At 38.9% G+C, this 19,670-nt stretch overlaps 1 protein-coding gene and 1 long non-coding RNA gene across 2 annotated transcripts in view; one reads left to right on the top strand and one right to left on the bottom strand.

Annotated features, from left to right (window-relative positions):
- Positions 1 to 1,854: 1,854 nt before the first annotated feature.
- Positions 1,855 to 4,862, top strand: LOC149313717 (uncharacterized). The gene is made up of 3 exons (XR_016280850.1): positions 1,855 to 2,564; positions 2,918 to 2,974; positions 3,270 to 4,862. It is a non-coding gene; the product is annotated as an uncharacterized LOC149313717 (long non-coding RNA).
- A 2,922-nt stretch (positions 4,863 to 7,784) lies between these two features.
- The window catches only part of LOC149313716 (nuclear factor erythroid 2-related factor 2-like), a 41,662-nt gene continuing 29,776 nt past the window's right edge, over positions 7,785 to 19,670 (bottom strand). Inside the window, exons 2-5 of the mRNA XM_089519692.1 lie at positions 13,278 to 13,547; positions 13,001 to 13,105; positions 12,261 to 12,458; positions 7,785 to 9,707 (exon numbers count right to left, since the gene is read on the bottom strand). Of these exons, the coding sequence (XP_089375818.1) occupies positions 8,499 to 9,707; positions 12,261 to 12,458; positions 13,001 to 13,105; positions 13,278 to 13,547 (1,782 nt within the window). The 3' untranslated portion in view covers positions 7,785 to 8,498. The remainder of the gene's footprint in view (positions 9,708 to 12,260; positions 12,459 to 13,000; positions 13,106 to 13,277; positions 13,548 to 19,670) is intronic.

Here is a 19,670-nt window from a genome sequence, read left to right as displayed (position 1 = left end):
GAAAAAGCCCCAGCGATAGGCCTTGAAGGTGAAGTGAAAGCAAACAAATTTCCAGTCCAGCTGTAGGAAATATTTTGGCTAATATATTTATGACTAATATGAGCCCTATGGCTAGAAACAAATCACTGCATTTTAGCATCAGAATGATGTGGTCATACCTTGCTTAAATTCATAATGGTGTGTGTGGTTCACTTAACACAAAATTTGTATATAGCCATGTTCCCTAATAATTTGCTATCCTTCTCGATCTGATCAGACTTCTCTTTCAACTATTGCCAGAGCAATGCTTTCTGTCAGTACACATCCAGAAGAGTAGGGCACAGTGAGTAGAAGAAATATACTTGCCAGTATGATGCTGGAGTTTCTCACCTGTTAACTACTTCTCTAGGCCAAAGAACAGTATACGGTAAACATGATTCCAGTATAGGAATGGATTATCAGGTTTTTAAAAATGTTGTTCAAACATGAGACACAATCATGGTTGTTGGGTTTGGAAGAATGTGGTTAAATCTCAAGCAAAAGCAATGTCTTAAAACAAGCTCAGAAGCACTGATACACCCCTGACTCACCATAATATTACTGTTACTATGGGGCTTAGATGATTGTCCTCCCACTATGTCCTTCCTCTTTTTAGGAAACTGTTCATACTGCAGTAAACAAAATTTTGAAGGGGCATGGTTTGGTATTGTGATATGAAATCCTAAGATCATGAAACTACCTGTGTAGATTTCTTTGTGCAAGGATGGATGAACTCTAAATAAGAATTGGTCACTTTTGTGATCCTCCAGATCAGTGATTCTCAAACTGCTCTTCCATGTGTTTGGGATTTCAGCTCGCAGAATCTCAAACCATTGGCCAAGATGACTGGGGCTTCTGGGAGTTGAAGCTCAAAACACCTGGAGGAGTTTGGGAATCACTGTTTAAATGTTGCCACTGCAGATGCCATCAGTGCTTATAGGAGTTGGAGTCTGACAGCATCTGGAGAGCCTCAGGTTGCTGACTTTTGATTTAAATCATCCCTTCTAGACCTGTTCATTGCAGGGGCAAAACTGGAGGCTGGGTTGAGGTACTTGATTGATTCTTAACAAAGGGGGAATTGTAATTATGCAGGGAAAACACTTCATTAGTTGTATGTATTTGTTTTGCAATTCTCACAAGTTGCCAGTTGTTGGTGCCAGTGATTTAGATCTAGTTCTCTGTGAATTTGGTGAAGTACAAGCAAAGGACAGTGATTAACCAGCTTTTAAGACTCTAAGATGTATCTCTTAGCCAAAGTGTGGATCAAAGGAAACTCAGACAGGACTTCAGCAGCCTATTGTGTATGTGGACCAGTCAGCATAATTAAAGAAAGACGAGGCAGCAACAGCACCAGCTTCAACTTCCAGAAAAGTGAAGGCATAAAATACTATGCTGATAGTGAGCAGCTTTCCAAAAGCTAGTTAATTCTGCCTATCACAGCTGAAATATCGAAGAAAGTCTAGCAAGAGTTCTTCACCATTTGGAATCTCCTTGAGGCATAGCTACTTGAGTTGACCAAAGTCATAGGTCTAGCGTTTAGACCTGAAAGGAAGGGGAATAAGAATAGGTAAGGTTTGTCTCTAACACTTTTCATGAATTAAAGAATAACTCGTTTATGAACAAGGTAAGAAAAATTTATTTGATTTGCAGATTACTGCATAGAAGAAATCTCTGCTTGATCAGATGCAGATTTTTTTACCTATTGGAAAACTCTTGGCTTGGTAAGACTCAGTAATACAGTATAAAAACATTGATGTGCCATGATTGTATTCTGGGCTTTGACAATCCAGCTTCTGTGATAAAGAACAAATTATGTAAATTTAAGGTGAGTACCAATATTTATTTTTGTATTTTAAATCTATGAACCCTGAATTAACCAATATTTGCATCTGATTGGTTTATACTAAAGTAGTACTTAATATATTAAGTATATATTAATATAAATTAATATATTAAGCTGTCAAGTGGTTCCACTTGTTCTAGTAATCATTACCACAACTCTAGGAGGTAGGTCAGTGTGATTGATACATTGCAGAGGAATGAATGAGAAGTCATAACTGGACTGATGGGTTCTTTGCTGAGATGATATTTTTGTTGATCTTTGTTATTAGTTAATTCAGAAATATTTTGGAAAAGTAAGAAAGAACTGATAACATAATTTTACTTTTCTAAGAAAAAATGTTAATGTTCATTAACAAAATCAGAAATGGACAGTTTCCAGTAGTCCTACTACACCTGGTGGTTTGTGTGAACTGGCTTGGCATTCAGCCTAGTGTTAACCATGTTCCCAAGTTCATTGGAAGTTAAACTGAAATTGGAAGAACTGATTTCTAAATTGATAAGCAGGAGATTGGGTTATAAGAGCTCAGTTGAGCAATGCAGATTTTCCTTGGGGATAAACCAACCATTTGTTCATCTGAATCTGGTTCACATTATGCCCCTGCCAAATCATTGGCTCTCTTTCAGGTGACAAATATGTAAAATGATGTCCTATTTGGGGATTTTCCCTTCGATTGTTCATTTAGTCTTGAAGACTACATAATACGGTGAGTATTTAGAACTACATTTTGCATTATGTTTGTGCTATGTCTGCATGCCAGTGAAGGTAGGATCATGGTTCCAAACATTCTGTATTTGGGGACATGTTTTCCATGTTATCACCACATTCCCACTCTTAATTCAAGTTTGGACAATGGAGACAGTTTTGTAGACTTTTCCTGTCATACATACTTAGATGTTAGTATAATCAATTTTAGTACAAATGTTTAAACTGAGGGCAAAATTCAAAATCAATTGTTTGCTTATAACTACTGCACCAAAATATACATGTTGCAGTTTACTATTTATTCAAGTCATTTATTTAAGCATCCCTGTGTTCACTTTCCCTCTTCTGAAACAGGACATGGCCAAGCTTGGGTGCTAATCTTAGCATCCACTGACAGAAGATAGTAAAGGGGTGAGTGCATATGCATCTTTTTTTCTCTCTAGCTAAGTTTCAGAAGTGTTCTGGCACTGTGCAGATAGAAAAGAAGCATCTCTTCAGTGTATGAAATTTCCTATGAACTTTCCTAAGACAAGGCAGAACTTTAGCCACTTACATATTTTTAGTGGCAGGGGGAGGTTAGAGTGGACAGGGAGAGTGATCAGTATCAGAAGAGTAAATGTGTACCTAAACAAAAAATGTGCACGTCTGGGATATTCTTTATGGTACCATTCTTATTGTGATAATCTTTTCAATTTTTGTCCTTTAGTTCTACAGGGCAACTAATCCTGACTATACAGGCATGACCAACTCTTTTCTGCAAGTTGAAATAAGATGCAAGATGTCATACAGAGAACTGATAGAACTTCAGAAAATGATTGAGACTGTAATCTCATACTGTTTTGATCAAATATCTAGAATAAAGTATCATTTACTGTGACAGTTGGTAAATCTAATTGTATATGGATGTTAGGTCTTTTCTGCATCATTGAGCATTCTCCTTGAATTCTGCTTTTACAACATACTAAATTCAAAAGGTTTTGAGAGGACGTTGGGTAGGCATTATTCCCTTAATTGTACAAAATAGTCCTTCATTATGCTGTAGCAGAATTTATTTTCATTATAACTTCTCTAAGTTGTAAATCGGCCTTTGGAAGAAGAATACTTGGCTGAACCTGACCAAACTGATTTCTTCGTACAATACACAGTTTAGAAACTGAAAAGCTGCAGTGCCTTGTGAATACCTTAAGCAGAGGATCACTGTGATAACTTAAGTGTTCTGACATTCTTTTAAAAGGCACAAACATATAGGTTATGCCTCTTCCCTTGAAAATGTGTTCAGCAGCCAGGAAGGCTTCGGGGCTGTTCCTTCAGGAGAGGGGGCAATTCTGTGAACATCTTTTATAACTAATATTTTTTTACATATGATCTCAGTATATTAGTCCTAATTTTAAAATCTCATTGGTATTGATGGCATGTCACATATAAGCAACGAATCCAAACCATTTCATTGACTATTCTAGGTAAGACTAACATTGGTTTAAGCTCTGTTTTGCACTTCGTAAAAGATTCTTAAACAAATTATGAGGTGCTAAATGGCCTGTTAGAGAAAGAGCATTTCATTAAATTTCTTAACAAGAGTTAAAAAGCATAAGCAGATCTTGTCGTACATGAAAAAATACTGAATAAAAGTTGGTGCTCACTGAAATTGGAGTGTTCATAAATTTCCCTATATATTTTCTGTCCCTTCAAAGTCTTGGGCAAATATTTTTACTATTACAATATATTTATAATACAGTATTAAACAAGTTAATATTACCATTTATCATGTATCTAGGCAGCTTGAAAAAGTTTATCCACTGTTTAATTACAGGATTTCTACAGTATTGCCTTTCATTTTTTCCCTGTGTTTCCCTTGTTTCTCTTTTTTTTATGTGAATTTTATGCTCAGGCTGCTGTTGTGTTTTATGTTCAATAATATATTTGTATAAATGAAAGGGTCTTTCACATACTATCTAAAAGCAGCATCTTGTTCAACACACTTGCCAAATGTTCCTTCCAGATATTCACCTGTAACTCCCATTATTCCTAGCACAGAGTATAGTGAGGAATGCTAGGTGTGGCAGCCCATTTCTGAAGGGCTGTACTTTGCCCACCTATTAAAACTGCTGGTTTAATGAGAGTGGCTGTGACCATGTATTAAATATTTCATGTAATTCCCAACACAAGTATGGTTTGTAGTTTTCAAAGTGAAAAAAAATGGAGAAGTCTGTGAAAAGCAGAATTAATAGAGGCTGATCCCAAAGAATGTTTAGACTATATAAGCTTTGTGAAAATAGCCTGGAAATAAAGATGAGGAAAAGGAATTATCAAGATTTTATTGTTCATTTATACTGAAATATCCCTTTTTTAGTCTGTTGTCCTGGTCTTTACACTTACTGCATATACTCGAGTATATGTCAAAGAAATCTGTGACCAAAAATTGACCCTAAAACCCTGAGTTGACTTACATACAGGTTGATACAGTAATACTGCTTAGAATAGTCCTGAAAGAAGCAGGACATTGATTTTTGAAAGAGCTGCCCAGGCAGGAGTATGTGTGTGAGAGAGAGAGCAAGAGAGGTGATTCCCTTCTCAATGTGGTATTAAAAGCTTTCCCCACCAAACACTGCATTTCTTTCAACTTCCTTTTCCAATCTGATGTTAAAACCTCCAGCCCCTGGGAAGTGGTGTTAGGTGGTCAGGGAGAGATCCAGAGGAAGAGGAGGGGATGAAATGATGTTTCCCCCTTTACATCCTTTGTTACATGTCCCTAAAGTTTTACCCTTGACTTATCTACGGGTCATATCAAAATCCATGATTTTGGCTCTAAAACCGTCCCTGATTTTATAGATGAGGTCAGCTTATAGTGGAATATTTACAGTAAAATGAGTGGGCAGAACTGATTTTTACGTTGCCTCCATACATAGAGCTGGTGTGGCATAGTGGTTGGAGTCTTGGACTACAACTCTGGAGACCAGGATTTGAATCCCTGCTCAGCCATGGAGATCCACTGGGTGAACTTGGGCAAGTCACATTCTCTCAGTCTCAGAGGAAGGCAACAGCAACCCCCCTCTGAACAAATGCGTTGAAATGACGAAGGCATACAAGAAGAACCTCTATGCAACACACCCACTGATTTTATCATTTCCAGCTTTTGAAGCCTCTTCAAATAGATGGTAGCCTCTTGGACCTAGGCCCTGTGCAACCCTATCCTGCCTGCTTTCATTTTAGTTGCATCTCCACCTAGAGTAGGACTGGAAACAATTCAGAACCCTTGGTCTGTCAGCATGCATATCTCACAGGTTGGTAGAATCATGCCACAAGATGGAATATACAAGACCAAATACTTCTGTCTAACCAGTGATACTTTAGACCAGACTTTTCCAGTCTGATGCCCCATACTTTAGTCCACAGAAGCTTGCCCTTAAGATTCTATTTAGCTGGATGTGGAAACTGCACTGTTAATATTCTGGCCAGCATGTAGTTGAATCTCCCTCAGGTGCAGCTTTGTTCTCATGTAAAGTTGCATATACTGAAGTAAGAGTGCTTTGCTGCCTTCATAGAACTCTCCTGTTCTTTTATGACAGGAAAGAAGCACTCATGGCCTTTGAAGTGTTACATTGGACTGCAACTACAGTAGATATCAAGACAGCACTGGATTGTGGAGTTGATGGGTCAGAGTTTTCACATTCCCCACATAATGACAAGGAAACTATATAAGAAGCAGAAGGCCCAGGGTGCAACCTTTGGGGTGTAGTAAAATCCAAAGAGCAGTGAGTGCTAGTCCTATGGGATTGGTCTTTATCTCAAAGTATTACTTAATAATTCAAGTATAATGGTTTCTTTTTACTTTCAAGATGGGTGAGGGAAAGATTTCATGTACTGAAAATGTGGCCAGACTGGACGTTAAGTTGTGTATAAATAGGTCAGCTCTAGATTTCCACAAATATGTTGAGTGAATATATAATCACGTTCCAGAAAGAATTACACTTAGGAATTAAACATCTGTGGGAAGATCATGTACACTGCCCTGGGCTGCCTGGAGACAGAAGGGCTCGGAATAAACATGGAATGAGCATGTCTATCAATTGTTTCCTTGGTGTGTGCCTTAAACTTGCTGTCCTGGCCAGTAGGTTGAGTCCCTTTCTGGGAGAAAAATGGCATATAAAATAAAATACAGTCGGCCTGCCATATTTGCGGCTTTGACTTTTGCATATTTGATTATTTGCGGTTTTGATTAATATGTTCTCTCTAGGAATCTAGGTTCTCCAGCACAACTATGCCAGAAGTTGACCATAGAGTTTTACTGGAGAACCTAGAGGAAAACGCTTCTCTAGGCATTTCTAGGTCCTCCAACATGATTCTGTGATCAATTTCTGGCAGATGTTTACCATAGGAGTTGCACTGGAGGACTTGACCATTCCTAGAGAGGTGTTCTCTTGGGTAAAGAAAATAGTGTTTTTTTGCTTGTGGTTTTTCCACATTCATAACGGTTGGTCCTTCGCCCCTAAACCCAGCAAATGTGGAGGGACCAGCAGTTTTCTTACCTCTCACCACACAAAAATGCCCCCCTTCACTTTAATAGTGAAATGCTTTCAAAGCTCCCTGGCTATCTTTGTTTTTAAAGCTCATCTCCTGCTTTACCTTTTCATAAATTCCATTTTATTGGTCCACTACTTTCTCAACATCATTCCTTTACAACTTTGCCTCCGGACACACTACACCTTTGCTTTAGATTTTCCTGGAGTCACTTCCTACTCATGTACCCTACAGCTATTTGTGGATAGATTCCTGCTGGTGACTTAACACCAGCATCATATTTTGTTGGATGTTACAGAAAAAGGCATCCACTGCCTTCCCACACAATGCCTCAGTGTTGCCAAGCCTCGAAGATATTCCCCGGAATGTTTTACCAAAATCCCAAATATTTATTGGAATACTCAGTCAAAATCTCCAGAAAAAAATTAATTAAATCCCCAGATTCTGGGGAATTCCCCAGAAATTGGCAACACTGCCTGGGATGTACAACTCAGCAGGACAGCTACTGGCTACTACTTGGCTGTCGGAATCTGCACCACTGGCTAACTGGCCATATACATTTGAACAAAGAAGCTTTTATCCTTGCCCAGGGAGTAGAAATTTACTTTGTCCAAAAAAGTATCCTGTGCCCATTATCTCTTTTCCCCTGCTACTGTGCCTTTGCATAGCTTATTGTTGCAACCAACGCAAGACATACTCTTGGTAAAGAATATACACCCTTTATTTCAAAAGTACAAAATCAAAAGATTAGCATTCCTTGGTGCATACATTAGTATGCAGAACAAACTTTCAACTTTAAGGACACAATCCAGCCCAAACCTATACATCTTCAAGTCCCATTCATTTCAATGGGAGTTAAGCATGGGATTAATACTGCCACTGAAAATCATAAGCCTTCAAAATGCTTGACTCTGACTAGATTGTACCCTAGTGATGTTACTGTGTGTGTGCTTACACTACATTCAAGCTCTTATAATAAAGCAAAGCAAGTTTTAAAAATTGGTAAGAAACTGCAAACATTCCATTTAAGTTTATAAAATAATGTATCCAAAAGCGTAAGATTGGTCTTGGTAGTAAGTAGGATCACCAGTCTTAAATCATGCTTGATACACATTTGAGTAAAACAAACTATAGGAACAGAATATAAATAAAAAATCTGGAAATATTTACAGTAGAAAAGGAAGCATTGACTGCTCCCGTGACAAAAGTAGGAGCTAGTGTCTTACAGAAATACTATGCATTGTGCATATATTTGTTGTAATGCTAATGATTTAAAGTGTATTCATATACTTAACTCTAGAGGGAAAGAGCTATATAAAGTCACTTAACAACAGGATAAATTCTGAATCATAGGAAGCCCCACTAATAGAAAATATAAGTATAAAAATATTAGTTCAGCAAACATTTGCCTCGCTCTTCACACTTTAGTCCCTGGTTTCTTGGTCTTTGGGACAAGAAAGATATTGCCATCTTTTGTTTGCTGTAATGAGTAATCATTCAGTGAATAAGGCTTGCCATCTTCATCCCGGAGCATGCTGAAAACCTCAAGGTATAGTGAGCTTAACTGCTTTTTCAGCAGACGCAGGCTTTTATCATTCTCTGCTTTCTCCTTCAGGAGCTTCTCTCGCTCATCCTTAAGGTAACCCAAATCATGCTCCAGCTCGGTTATGTTTTCCAGTTTCCTTTTACGGCAGTTTTGAGCAGCCACTTTGTTCTTGCCTCGCCTTCGTATATCACGAATAAGAGTAACCTGGGCTTCAGTGAATTGCTCCTTGGACATCATTTCATTGAAGTCATCCACAGGGAGGTTAATGATTTTTTCAACAGGAAAGGGGATTTGCAGAGCTTTTGCTCTAAGCTCATCTCGGGTGAGATGAGCTTCAACTTGGCTGTCGGATTTGTCTTTCATAAATGGAGCTTCAGAATGACCAGGATTGGCAGGCAATTCTCTCTTGACCACACCTTTAAGAGGTGAAGTAGATTTGGGGGTACTTTGCCCCCCGTCTATAGGTGGAGAGAGTGGAGCATACAACTGAAATGAATGCATTTTAGCATTGCTCTGCTGCACACTTCCAGGGGCACTATCCATCTCTTCTATTTCAGAATCACTGCATCCAAAGCTTGTATCTCTACAGATAGAAGACGAGTCAACAGATCGAGCTGGAGAAGATGTACTGGGACTCCTGTTCAGTGAAATGCCAGAGTCAGAATCATTACACTCTTGAGTGTTTCCTGTAAGGTCACAGTTAAAAGCTTTGCACTGAGCAAAATCAGAAAGATCAACAGGGTCATTTAAAAAGCCAGCAAGAGCTTGGTCCACAAAACTGGGTGGTGGGCTGGATATGCTACTGTTCATTTTGACATCAATAAAATCAGGATAGAAATCTTCACAAAAATCAGTGCTTGTGGAAGATGTGTTGTTTTGACTAAGATCTTCTGGCAGTAAAATGCCAGAATAGGAAGCCTCCAAAGGCTTCAGAAACTCTGGACCGCAGCTAGCAACTTCATTCTCTATAGTGGGCAATGAATTGTAGAAAGTAAAGTCCACAGTAGCCTCTGACGGTATGTTTGCTGTGCATGTGTTTAGGGTTACTTCTGCCAGATTGTCATTTTCAATGTTAAGGCCCTATAAAAGAAATGTTACAAAGATGTTCAGCATTACTATACATTGACTGTATAAAGTTTATGTTGTACACCTTAGCAATCACTGTTCTACCCATCTTCAGTGCCAACCTCTGTCGCTGGCATTGTGCTTGCTACTAATAGTTTGGCTGGTGTCCCTTTTATTATTGCTTCCTTATGCCCTAGTGGGTTCTCTGCCCAGGTTAGAAAATCTGGTGAGCAAAAGGGAAGAGCAGAAGGAGAAGCTGCATGCAGGCAACTACTAGTCACTCTTTAGCCTTTGAAACCTCTATGAAGAGGATGGGAATAAATGGATGGTAAGGAAAAGGGGGATCTGGATTTTCAGGCACTGTAACTGACAGCCTTTTGCTTTTTAAAAAAACAACACATGCATGTTGCTAAACAAGTTGTGTACCACCAGTTAAAAACACACATTTTGAAGGTTTACAGCACTGGATGAAATTCTTGTCAATTTTAATATAGTGAAAACACTGCTTAGGCTTTTTTAGCATTCATAGATGCTGCATCAGACAATATTTTCAAACACTACAAAGTAAATCGTTGGAGGCAATCCAAATGTCTTCAAGGAAGCACGTGGGCTAGCAACGTGCCTTTGCCCTACTCAAGCTAAAATATTTTTGCCTTTGGGAAAATTCTATTCTTTCCTAATTTTTTATTTAATTTATGTCTCATCTTTCTGTTGGTACAAGACCCAAGGCATCTTAAAATCTAGATTGCAACAAAGTACAGCTAAAATCTATTAGGAAAAAGTTTTTAAAACAATGAAATAAGCCATCTTATTAAAAACAGTAATTTAAAACAGTTTAAAATGCATTTATAGCACAGCAAAAAGCTGTAAGTACAACACACCCATTAAAAGACCCTTCTGCTACAATCAGTTAACAGCCCAAAGCCTGTCTAAATAAAAGATTTAACCAGAAAGCACACAGAAGTGCATTGCTCATTGCTACCAGAAACCTATAATACAGTTGTTCGTGTGCCATGGACATGAAAGGCAGTGCCTACTCTCCTTAAAAGGTTTTAAAACCCTTGGTTTTAATCCTTAGATGTGGGAGAGTCATCAACAAACATCATCATCCGTGCCTATGAAACCTAACAATACCATTTCTTTAGCGGCTGTGCAAGTTATTGTCACTCAGGAATAACCAATCAATACTTGTGGATCCCCCCCCCCCCCCCCCCGTTTCTAAGCCAAGCTCGGTACAATGAAAAGATATCTCAAGAAAGATGTCCCCCACACTCTGTTTATATGGAAATTACAATATAACAACACCTTGGCAGAAACACTATCCAAGCCATCAGTTATCTGGGACTGGGGTTTTGCATATTAGGATGGAGAACATGTGGCCCTCCAGATGTTGTTCAACTGCAACTCCTATTGATCCTAGCAGCACAGATGATGGTGAGCCATGACTGGAGGTGCAGTCCAACAGTATTAGGATGGTCACATGTTCCCCCCCATTCCTGTTCTGTCGGGTGCTACAACAAAGAAAAGATTTTGCATGCCTTCAAATCAACTCTGGATTTATGAGTGTCCTATCAGAATTATCTTTGCAAGATTTGTTTAAAAGGAGGTTTGCCATTGTTTTCTTCTGCATATAGCCTACAGCACTGCTGTTCCTTGGCAGTTTCCTTTCCAGTCACTAACCAGGCCTGGCTCTGTTTAGCTTTGAAATCAGATGGGTTCTTGTGCCTTCAGGGTATTAGGCTACAAGAATAATGCTAAGCAATAAAACTGAAGTCTTATACACATAAATATTTACTAGGAGCAAGTCTATTTAACTACAGTAGTACTTCTCTATACAAATACAGTTTTCTGTTCAGTCTCTTAGGAATGCATTATAATTTGTAGTTCACATTTTAAAACCCAAACCAATGTGGTTTCCTCTTGATTTATAGGCATTAAATCTATTATACCTAGGAAAACCAGTAAAAATAACACTAACCATCCTTACTAGGGAGTAATCCCCACTGATGTCAGTAGGACTAGTTTCTGAATACAGCTGGCCCTCTACATTTTTGGCTTTGATTTTTACGGCTTTGATTATTTGCGGATTTTATTATGTTCTCTCTAGGAAGCCTTAGGTCATCCAGAGAAATTCTGCTGAAAACTGACCATAGAGGTGTGCTAGAGGTTCTAGAGATTACTAGAGGAAACACTTCTCTAGGCCTCTGTAGGTCCTCCAGTATGATTTTATGGTCAATTTTTGGCAGATGTTGACCATAGAGTTGTGCTGGAGGACCTAGAGATTCCTAGAGAAGTGGTCTCTCAAGGGAAAAGGTGGGTTTTTTTATCCACAGCTTTTCCACTTTCACAAATGTGGAGGGCCTCAGGTTTTGGACCTGCATTGTAAGGCATATTTCGAAGGAAATCCCCACTGTACTAAGTAGAACTTGGTGTAAGTCTTGGGCAAATTTGGATGGGAGTATTATCTGAATAAAGATAAAATGACAATGCTGGATTTTCAAATCCTCATAGTAAATGTTTGTTCCAAGGCAGCTGAAAATATATTCAAGTGCTGATTGCAAGTATTACCTGGAGCTCTGGAATAGACAATAATTCCTCCCATACTTGCTCCATGTCCTGTGCACCCCCGGCCTGAGTGACTATAAACTCTGGGATGGCAGGCTGAAGGACAGATGAATCAAGGGGCTGTATCTGATTTGAGTCAACAAACACTTGGTTGCTCTCAATGTCGGAAGGTGCCACTTGCTGAAATTCAACTGGAGAAACCTGGAATATTATGACACATATCTCAGTTACTCTTGAAACCTCTTGGTTCTAAAAGACTGACTAGCATTGAAATACAATCTTTCAGAGAATATTCAAATACAGTCAAATATATACTTAATACACAGTGTTAAGACAACCACAATTACAAAAGAGAGAAAAAGAGGGTGGTTGAATATTTTTAACAGCTCAGAGGGACTACCGTCTATACTCATGTATAAGTCTAGAAATTTGAGTCAAAAAACTGACCCCAAAAACATGGGTCAATTTATCTATGGGCCAATGTAAATACTGTATTTTAACTCTTATCTTTACGCTGAGCACCATCAGTTATGCCTGCAGGAATTCTGTAAGTTCTTTTGAATTGTTCTCCTTTGCTTCATCCTTTACATTCTTTGGTACATGCCTCTATGTTTTACCCTTGAGTCACATAAAATCCATAATTCTGACCCCAAAACCCGCCCCTAATTTATACATGATGTCAACTTAGAGTCGAGTATATATGGTACATTAAAAACATTTGATTTGCAGCATAGCTAATGTACCTTTGGGTCCTCTACAAATGAGAAAGTTTCTGCCAGTACTTGCATGCAGTCATCAAACATGTCACTAAAGAGGCCATCTGCATCTTGCTTGGAAATGTGTACACTCTGTATGAGAAAAATAAAAGGACAGGAAATATTAATCAATACAAAAATCTGTTAAACACAGATTATGTCCAAATAACCAGCAGCTTTTGTTTCTTTCCTAAAGGAAAATAACAATGAAGAGAGGAAGATAGAACACATAAATCAGCTTGAAGAAAAGAGAATGTGCTTTTACCTGGGAATAATTGTTCGATATATTGCTGTTTCCTGGTTCAATGGCTTGAGTAGGCTGGATAGGAACAAATTCACCTGTTTCCTCATCCAGCTGCAATTGGGCAAGGAAGGCTTTCTCTTGCTCTTTCTGAAGCTGTTCTTGTCTCTCTCTTTCAAGCTTCTCCTGCTTCTCATGCTCATAGGCTTTCTTTCTTTGGCTAAAATCAAAAACTTCACGTCTTGCTCCAAGATCGATATCTTGCCTCCAGAGAATGTCAATCAAATTCATATCCTGTGTGAGTTTTTAAAAAGAGAGAAATATTATGGATGTTCAAACTTTTCATAGCTAAGCTGACTTACATGGAATCAAATTACATTTCCACTGGCCAGAGACATTTTATGTTCTGATGTTAATGTCAAAATGAGCCTCTGGATGTTGTTTGTAGCATGCTGGTATAAAATTAATGAGATAATTGATCAGAAGGGAGGAAGACGCCTGTTCTCTGCTGCTCCAGAGAGTAGGACAAGGTCTAAAGTCGTTAAATGACAGGTGAGTAGATTTCGACTGAACACTAGAAGGAACTTCTAGACAATAAGAGCAGCTTGTCAACAGAACCAATTGCCTAGAGAGATGTTGGGCTCTCTCTCCTTTTCTGGATACCTTCAAAAAGAGGCTGGACAGCTACCTGCTGGGGATGCTCTAGCTGGAAATCTTGCATTGAGCAGGGCGTTGGACTCCATGGTCCATGATACTATATGATACTATAAGAAAAGGCAACTTTGAGCAGCTAGTGCTTAAGTGTTGGCCTGAGCACTTGCATGGATTTCATGAAGCAATTCCATACACACTTAACTAACATCAATGGGATTTACTTGTCAAGAACATAGACAATGGAAAGGGTTGCAGCAAGGCTGTAATTCTAAATACAAGTACAAGGGAGCATGCCCCACTGAAATTCATGGGAACTGCTTAGGAGTAATTAGGAATAAACGCGAAGAAGACCTAATTGCCTGTACTGTAAATAAGCATTAATGATTCCAGTGACATGGACTACTTCACACTACGACATTTTAAAAATGCAAATACATAATTCCATAAAGATAACAGAACTTCTGTATTACTCTGAGTTCCATCCTTGGGGGGGGGGGGGGGAGGCAGAATATAAATAAAGTGACTGATTTAATTTTTTTTAAAAACAAACAAACGGGTTACATTTTTTAAACACTGAATTTAGGTTTCTGATGTTGGAGCTCAAAACTATATCCAACAACCAAATCCCCCCCCCCCCCCCCAAAAACAATGAATAATACTTGGGTTTTGGTGGTTGGTTTTTTTTTTTTCTTCAAATTAATTTATAATTCTATAAAAATTATATTTAACAACTCAAATCCTGACAGTTCCAAATTAATGTGTGAATGGCCCTAAATAAGAATGTATTTCCCAACTTTTCAGATATTCATGAATGAATGATGAGGATCACCTTAAAATAATTTAGCATTCACCCATGTATCTACATATCTGGATGTTCACCAATACATACAAGTCAGGGTTATCAACATTCACTGACCAGGTCAGTAGTTCTCAAACTGGGATGAGACCCCCGGGGAGGCACAAGAGGTGGCACAAGACTTGGAGGCCCTAATACATCCTCCTCCTCCTCCTCCTCTTTGCAAACATTTTCTGTCTTGGGGTTATTCAGACAGTAGAATGTGGGTTTAATCTTGGTTGTTCACACACACTTTGAATGCACCAGAGTACTTTGGGGGGGGGTGTTCTGCAGAAAACCCCCACTTAACCCAGGATAATCAATTTCGGGGGGGGGGGGGTGTATTTTCCTAAAAGATTTGCATTGTCCGCTGTGTAAATAATCAATGCACATAGACCCGGAATAAAGCTTTGCATGCCTTGAACATGTTTCAAATACATCTGCATCATCAACTCCATCTTTACTTGTAGAGATGTAGTTCCAATGGAAAAAAATAGTGTGAACAATGAAACTGGAATGTGTGAGATTATTCACATAGTTGTGTTTAAAAATTAATGTCTGAAATAACCCCCTGGAGGGGAAGGGAAAGCCAAGGAGGATGCTTGGAGCCTTTGCCTGGAGGAGGAGGAGGAGGGTGGGGATGCTAAAATGTGAATATGCATGAATGTATGAACAAAAATACGGACACTAAACAAACAAACATTTTTATTCATATACATCAGGGGGTGTGACGTTTGGATGCAGATGTAAAGGGGGTCACAAGAGTAAAAAGTCTAAGGGCCATTGGAAAAGGTGGAGAATATTGTTTCACATTAAAACTCAGGGTCACCCAATGAAACCAGTTGCCAACAGAATCAGGAGTGACAAAAGCAAGTAGTTAACTTACACAATTAATGATTAGCTTATGTAATACATTGCTGCAGATCTGAGGGTTTGGATCCAGGATTTGGTTTTTGCAAATAGAAGAGCTCTTTCTGTGTATCAAAGACTTTTTATCCAGTACAGGGTGACCAGATGTCCTCAATGGAAATGAGGACAAGGTCCCATGAAATGTAGGGCATTCAAGAAAAATGGAGGGCATTCCAAAAGAAAAGCAAAAAACACTCATATAAATGTAAAATCATGCTTCTTAGTGATGCTCAAAATGGAGGACATTTTGGAATCACGGACAGAAGGCTGAAATGTTGGGCATGTCCTGGAAAACAGGACATCTGGTCACCCTGATTCAACAGAGCATTTCTCTTGACAGAAAAGAGAAGTAGGCCATCTTTGCTCATTTTCTCCTTCCTGCAACATCCCTTTATCTTTTCAAGCTGTTCAAGACCTCCACAAAAAGTGCAGGAGGTATCATTTGGGGCCAAAGGAGTAAGGGAGAATTGGGAGGTTAAATATTATACATATCTCCACCGGTTGGTTACACACTGGAGCATAGGGTTTTCTTAGCACATTTCTTCTGAGGGAGTTTGACATCCCCATCTTCTGAGGCTGAGAGAGTGTGATTTGCCCAAGGTAAGCTAATGGGTTTCCATGGCCAAGTCTTTGAACCTTTGTCTCCCAGCGTCCTAGTCCAATGCCCAAACCATTCCACCAAACTGGCCCTCATCAGTATCTATACCTGTGAATAAGGGGAAAAAAGGATTGTCCTGGTCTCTTGATAATTGCAGAGGCATCTGGATGGCCACTCCTGGAAACAACAAATCTAGGCCAGATGAACCTTGGATCTAATCCAACAAGACAATGGTTAACATTCCTGCCTGTACATATCTATGTTCACCAAATTTTGTGGTACCTATAACATATACATTCCTAATTAAAGTGTCTTTCAAAATCTCTTTCACAAAAGATGCAATTTTTTCCCTATAATGGGCAACAGTGAAGAAGCTGAACGAGTTATTATGGCTGCCCACAATAAGGTTTTGGTCCCTCCAGATTGGCATGGTAAAATGAACTAATTAAGGCTGGCATTAACTGAAGATGGTGCAATATAGCAGGGCTTCATTAAGGGCCAGTAGTTTACCAGCTGCTCACCCTCTTCAGCCGATTTAAAATGGCTTCTTCACATCTGAGCGTTTGCAATATGTTCTGGATAAAAAGGCAGGATCTGGATTTTAGATTTCACTCTCTCTTCTTCATTTCCAGGGTGCCATTACAACTGATGTTGCCACTACTTCTACACAGCAGAGTTTCATGAATTCAGTGCGTTTCACTGGTCCTCGACATACTACTAGACCTTTCAAAGGGTTTCCAAATAGAAAATTGGAAAAAATGAATATAAAATGCCATTCACGTAGCAGCATGGTTTAAATTTCATGTGAGGCAGAAAATTTTAAACTACTTGTAGACATTTTCAAATTTAGAGTATTTGTTGACATGGAAGTTATTACATAGTTGAGAGCCAGTGTGGTGTAGTGGTATGACTGTTAGACTCTGGAGCAGAGTTCGATTCCTCGCTTGAGCATAAAATCCCATTGAGTGACCTTGGGCACATCACATTCTCTCAGCCTTTGAGGATAGCTGTGGCAAGCACCCTCAGAAGAAACTTGCCAAGAAAACCTTATGGTAGGGTCACCTTAGGGTCGCCATGAGTAAAAAATGACTTGGAGGCACCAAACAACAACAATAAACTGAAGGAAAGGTTCATGGGCAAAAGTTAGAGCACCTCTATGGATGATGGGAGGAAAATATAAAACAAGTAAAAATACATAAATATAAAAATATATGAAAATAAGAATAATTAATCTAGCCCATGGAGAATATAGTTATACTAGTGCTTAATAATCATGTTATTTTTCAACCTAAGTGCTGAAAGCCCCATAGGCTTTTTTCTTGGGCATTCCCCTTTCTTGGATTTGCCCAAACAGCTACTTCCTCTGACCTAATGTGGGAAATTGCAAAACGAAAAGAGAACAAAACACTGCATATGGGGTGGCAAGTCACGTGAGAAACCATTACACATTTCTGTCTCAAGAATTGTCGCCAAGGCCCTGGTAAAAATAGGATATGCATATGTGTTATATACTATTTGTTACTGACATAGTGAGTCTCATTTTAACATTAATATGGAATTGTAGTTGACGCAAGCACTTATGGAACCTTTTAAAAATTTTATAGCAAATATATTTGGGGCAAGCAATCTGCTTGGAATCTTTCCCAGTAAACACGTTTCAGATATATATATTCAGAATTAACGAAATAGTATGTGTGGAGGCTACAAAATTATGTATATTCTCACCAGTGAAGAAGCTGTGGGTTTATAATATTGAGAAGTTTAAGTGTTAGGAAGTTGTTCCCATTACCTTTTGTATAAAGATTGAGCTTATTACACACACACACACACACACACACACACACACACACGCATGCATACACACTTATTGTTTTTGTTTGATGGCAACCTTAAGGCGAAACTATAACGGGTTTTTCTTGACAAGTTTCTTCAGAGGGGGGTTGCAATTGCCATCGTCTGAGACTGAGAGAGTGTGATATGCCCAAGTTCACTCAATGGGATTTTATGCTCAAGCATGAAATCAAACCCTGCTCCAGAGTTGTAGTTTAACACTCAGACCATTACACCACACTGGCTCTCAACTATGTAATAGCTTTCATATCAACAAATACTCTAAATCTGAAAATGTCTACATGTCATTTAAAATTTTCTGCCGCAGCTTACATGAATTTTAAACCATGCTGCTATATTCCATTTTTTCATTTTCTTTTCATTCCTCTTTTTTATTCAAAACTGAAAGCTCTTTGAAAGGTCTAGTACAGTGGTTCCCAACCTTTCTAATGCTGCGGCCCTTTAATACAGTTCCTCATGTTGTGGCAACCCCTAATTATTTTCATTGCTACATGCAAATATGTGTTTTCCGATGGTCTTAGGCGACCCCTGTGAAAGGGTCGTTCGACCTCCAAAGGGGTCCCGACCCACAGGTTGGGAACCACTGGTCTAGTAGTATGGAGGAGAAGGAATCAGTGACTGCCAGTCTCTTCTTTTGCACCAGTGTGAGCATCCCATGAGTGGATCTCTCTTCCGTGCAACTCTGGATCAAACTCATAGAAAATTCCCCATGGTCTACAGTGTGCCTTTCCCCCAGCATCGAACAACCACAACCTGTCCCTATTACACTTAGCCACAAAAAGACGAGGGCTTCCAGGGCAAATGGATTTGGTTTCTCAGCAGGCTTGGGTGTGAAGACCTTTCTTTTTAGAAATTAAATGCTGACTGGCATTTGGTGTTTTTACTCATTTGCTGATATGCTTTTCCAGAGTCTGTTCCAAGCCACATTGCTAGCTTTGTCTGGACTTATAAAAGGCAGTTTTAATAAGATAAACATAAATGTTAAACAATTCACATTAAGCCGCCATCTGGACCCCAACGGAAAATTTCATGTTTTAGATTTACATATCAGCATTTACCATCTGGGTAGTCAGTTATACATTTTATGTGAAACTCTCGGCGTGCATTGTAAAGTTTGACTATTAACTCTTATTGCTCTTTCAGCAAACATATTTGCATCAGGATAAACAAAGGAGTAAGGCAACGACCTCATATTTAGAATTTTATATTAGGTGTATAACAAAAGCTTTCTGTGGTCCAAATGTTTTAAATCCTTGCCAGGAGGCTTTAAAAAATAAATTAATTGTAGAGTGGAAGATCTTTACAGGAAAGTATGTAATGAATTTTTGGGGATGGAAGGAGAACAGGCTCTTTCACATGGACTGCTACCAACCTTCACTCCCATGTCTATTTAAAAAAAACTGTCCAGATTGTGACCCGGAGTAACGTATATGGGTCCAACCAGGAAAGAGGCGGCATCAAATATAAAATGGCAATAAAAATGATTATGGGTCTATTTGTCTGATTCCTGAAGGAAGGAGTTGGTTTTCTTCAGCTAAATGGAAAACCCTCAGAATACCTATTTTAAAAG

This window comes from Sceloporus occidentalis, unplaced genomic scaffold, assembly GCF_023333645.1.
Source record: "Sceloporus occidentalis isolate IW3139 unplaced genomic scaffold, rSceOcc1.0.p SCAF_4, whole genome shotgun sequence".
Taxonomy (NCBI): Eukaryota; Metazoa; Chordata; class Lepidosauria; order Squamata; family Phrynosomatidae; genus Sceloporus; species Sceloporus occidentalis.
The sequence above is the reverse complement of the archived record's forward strand: the minus strand, read 5'-3'. Positions and strand labels throughout refer to the sequence as shown.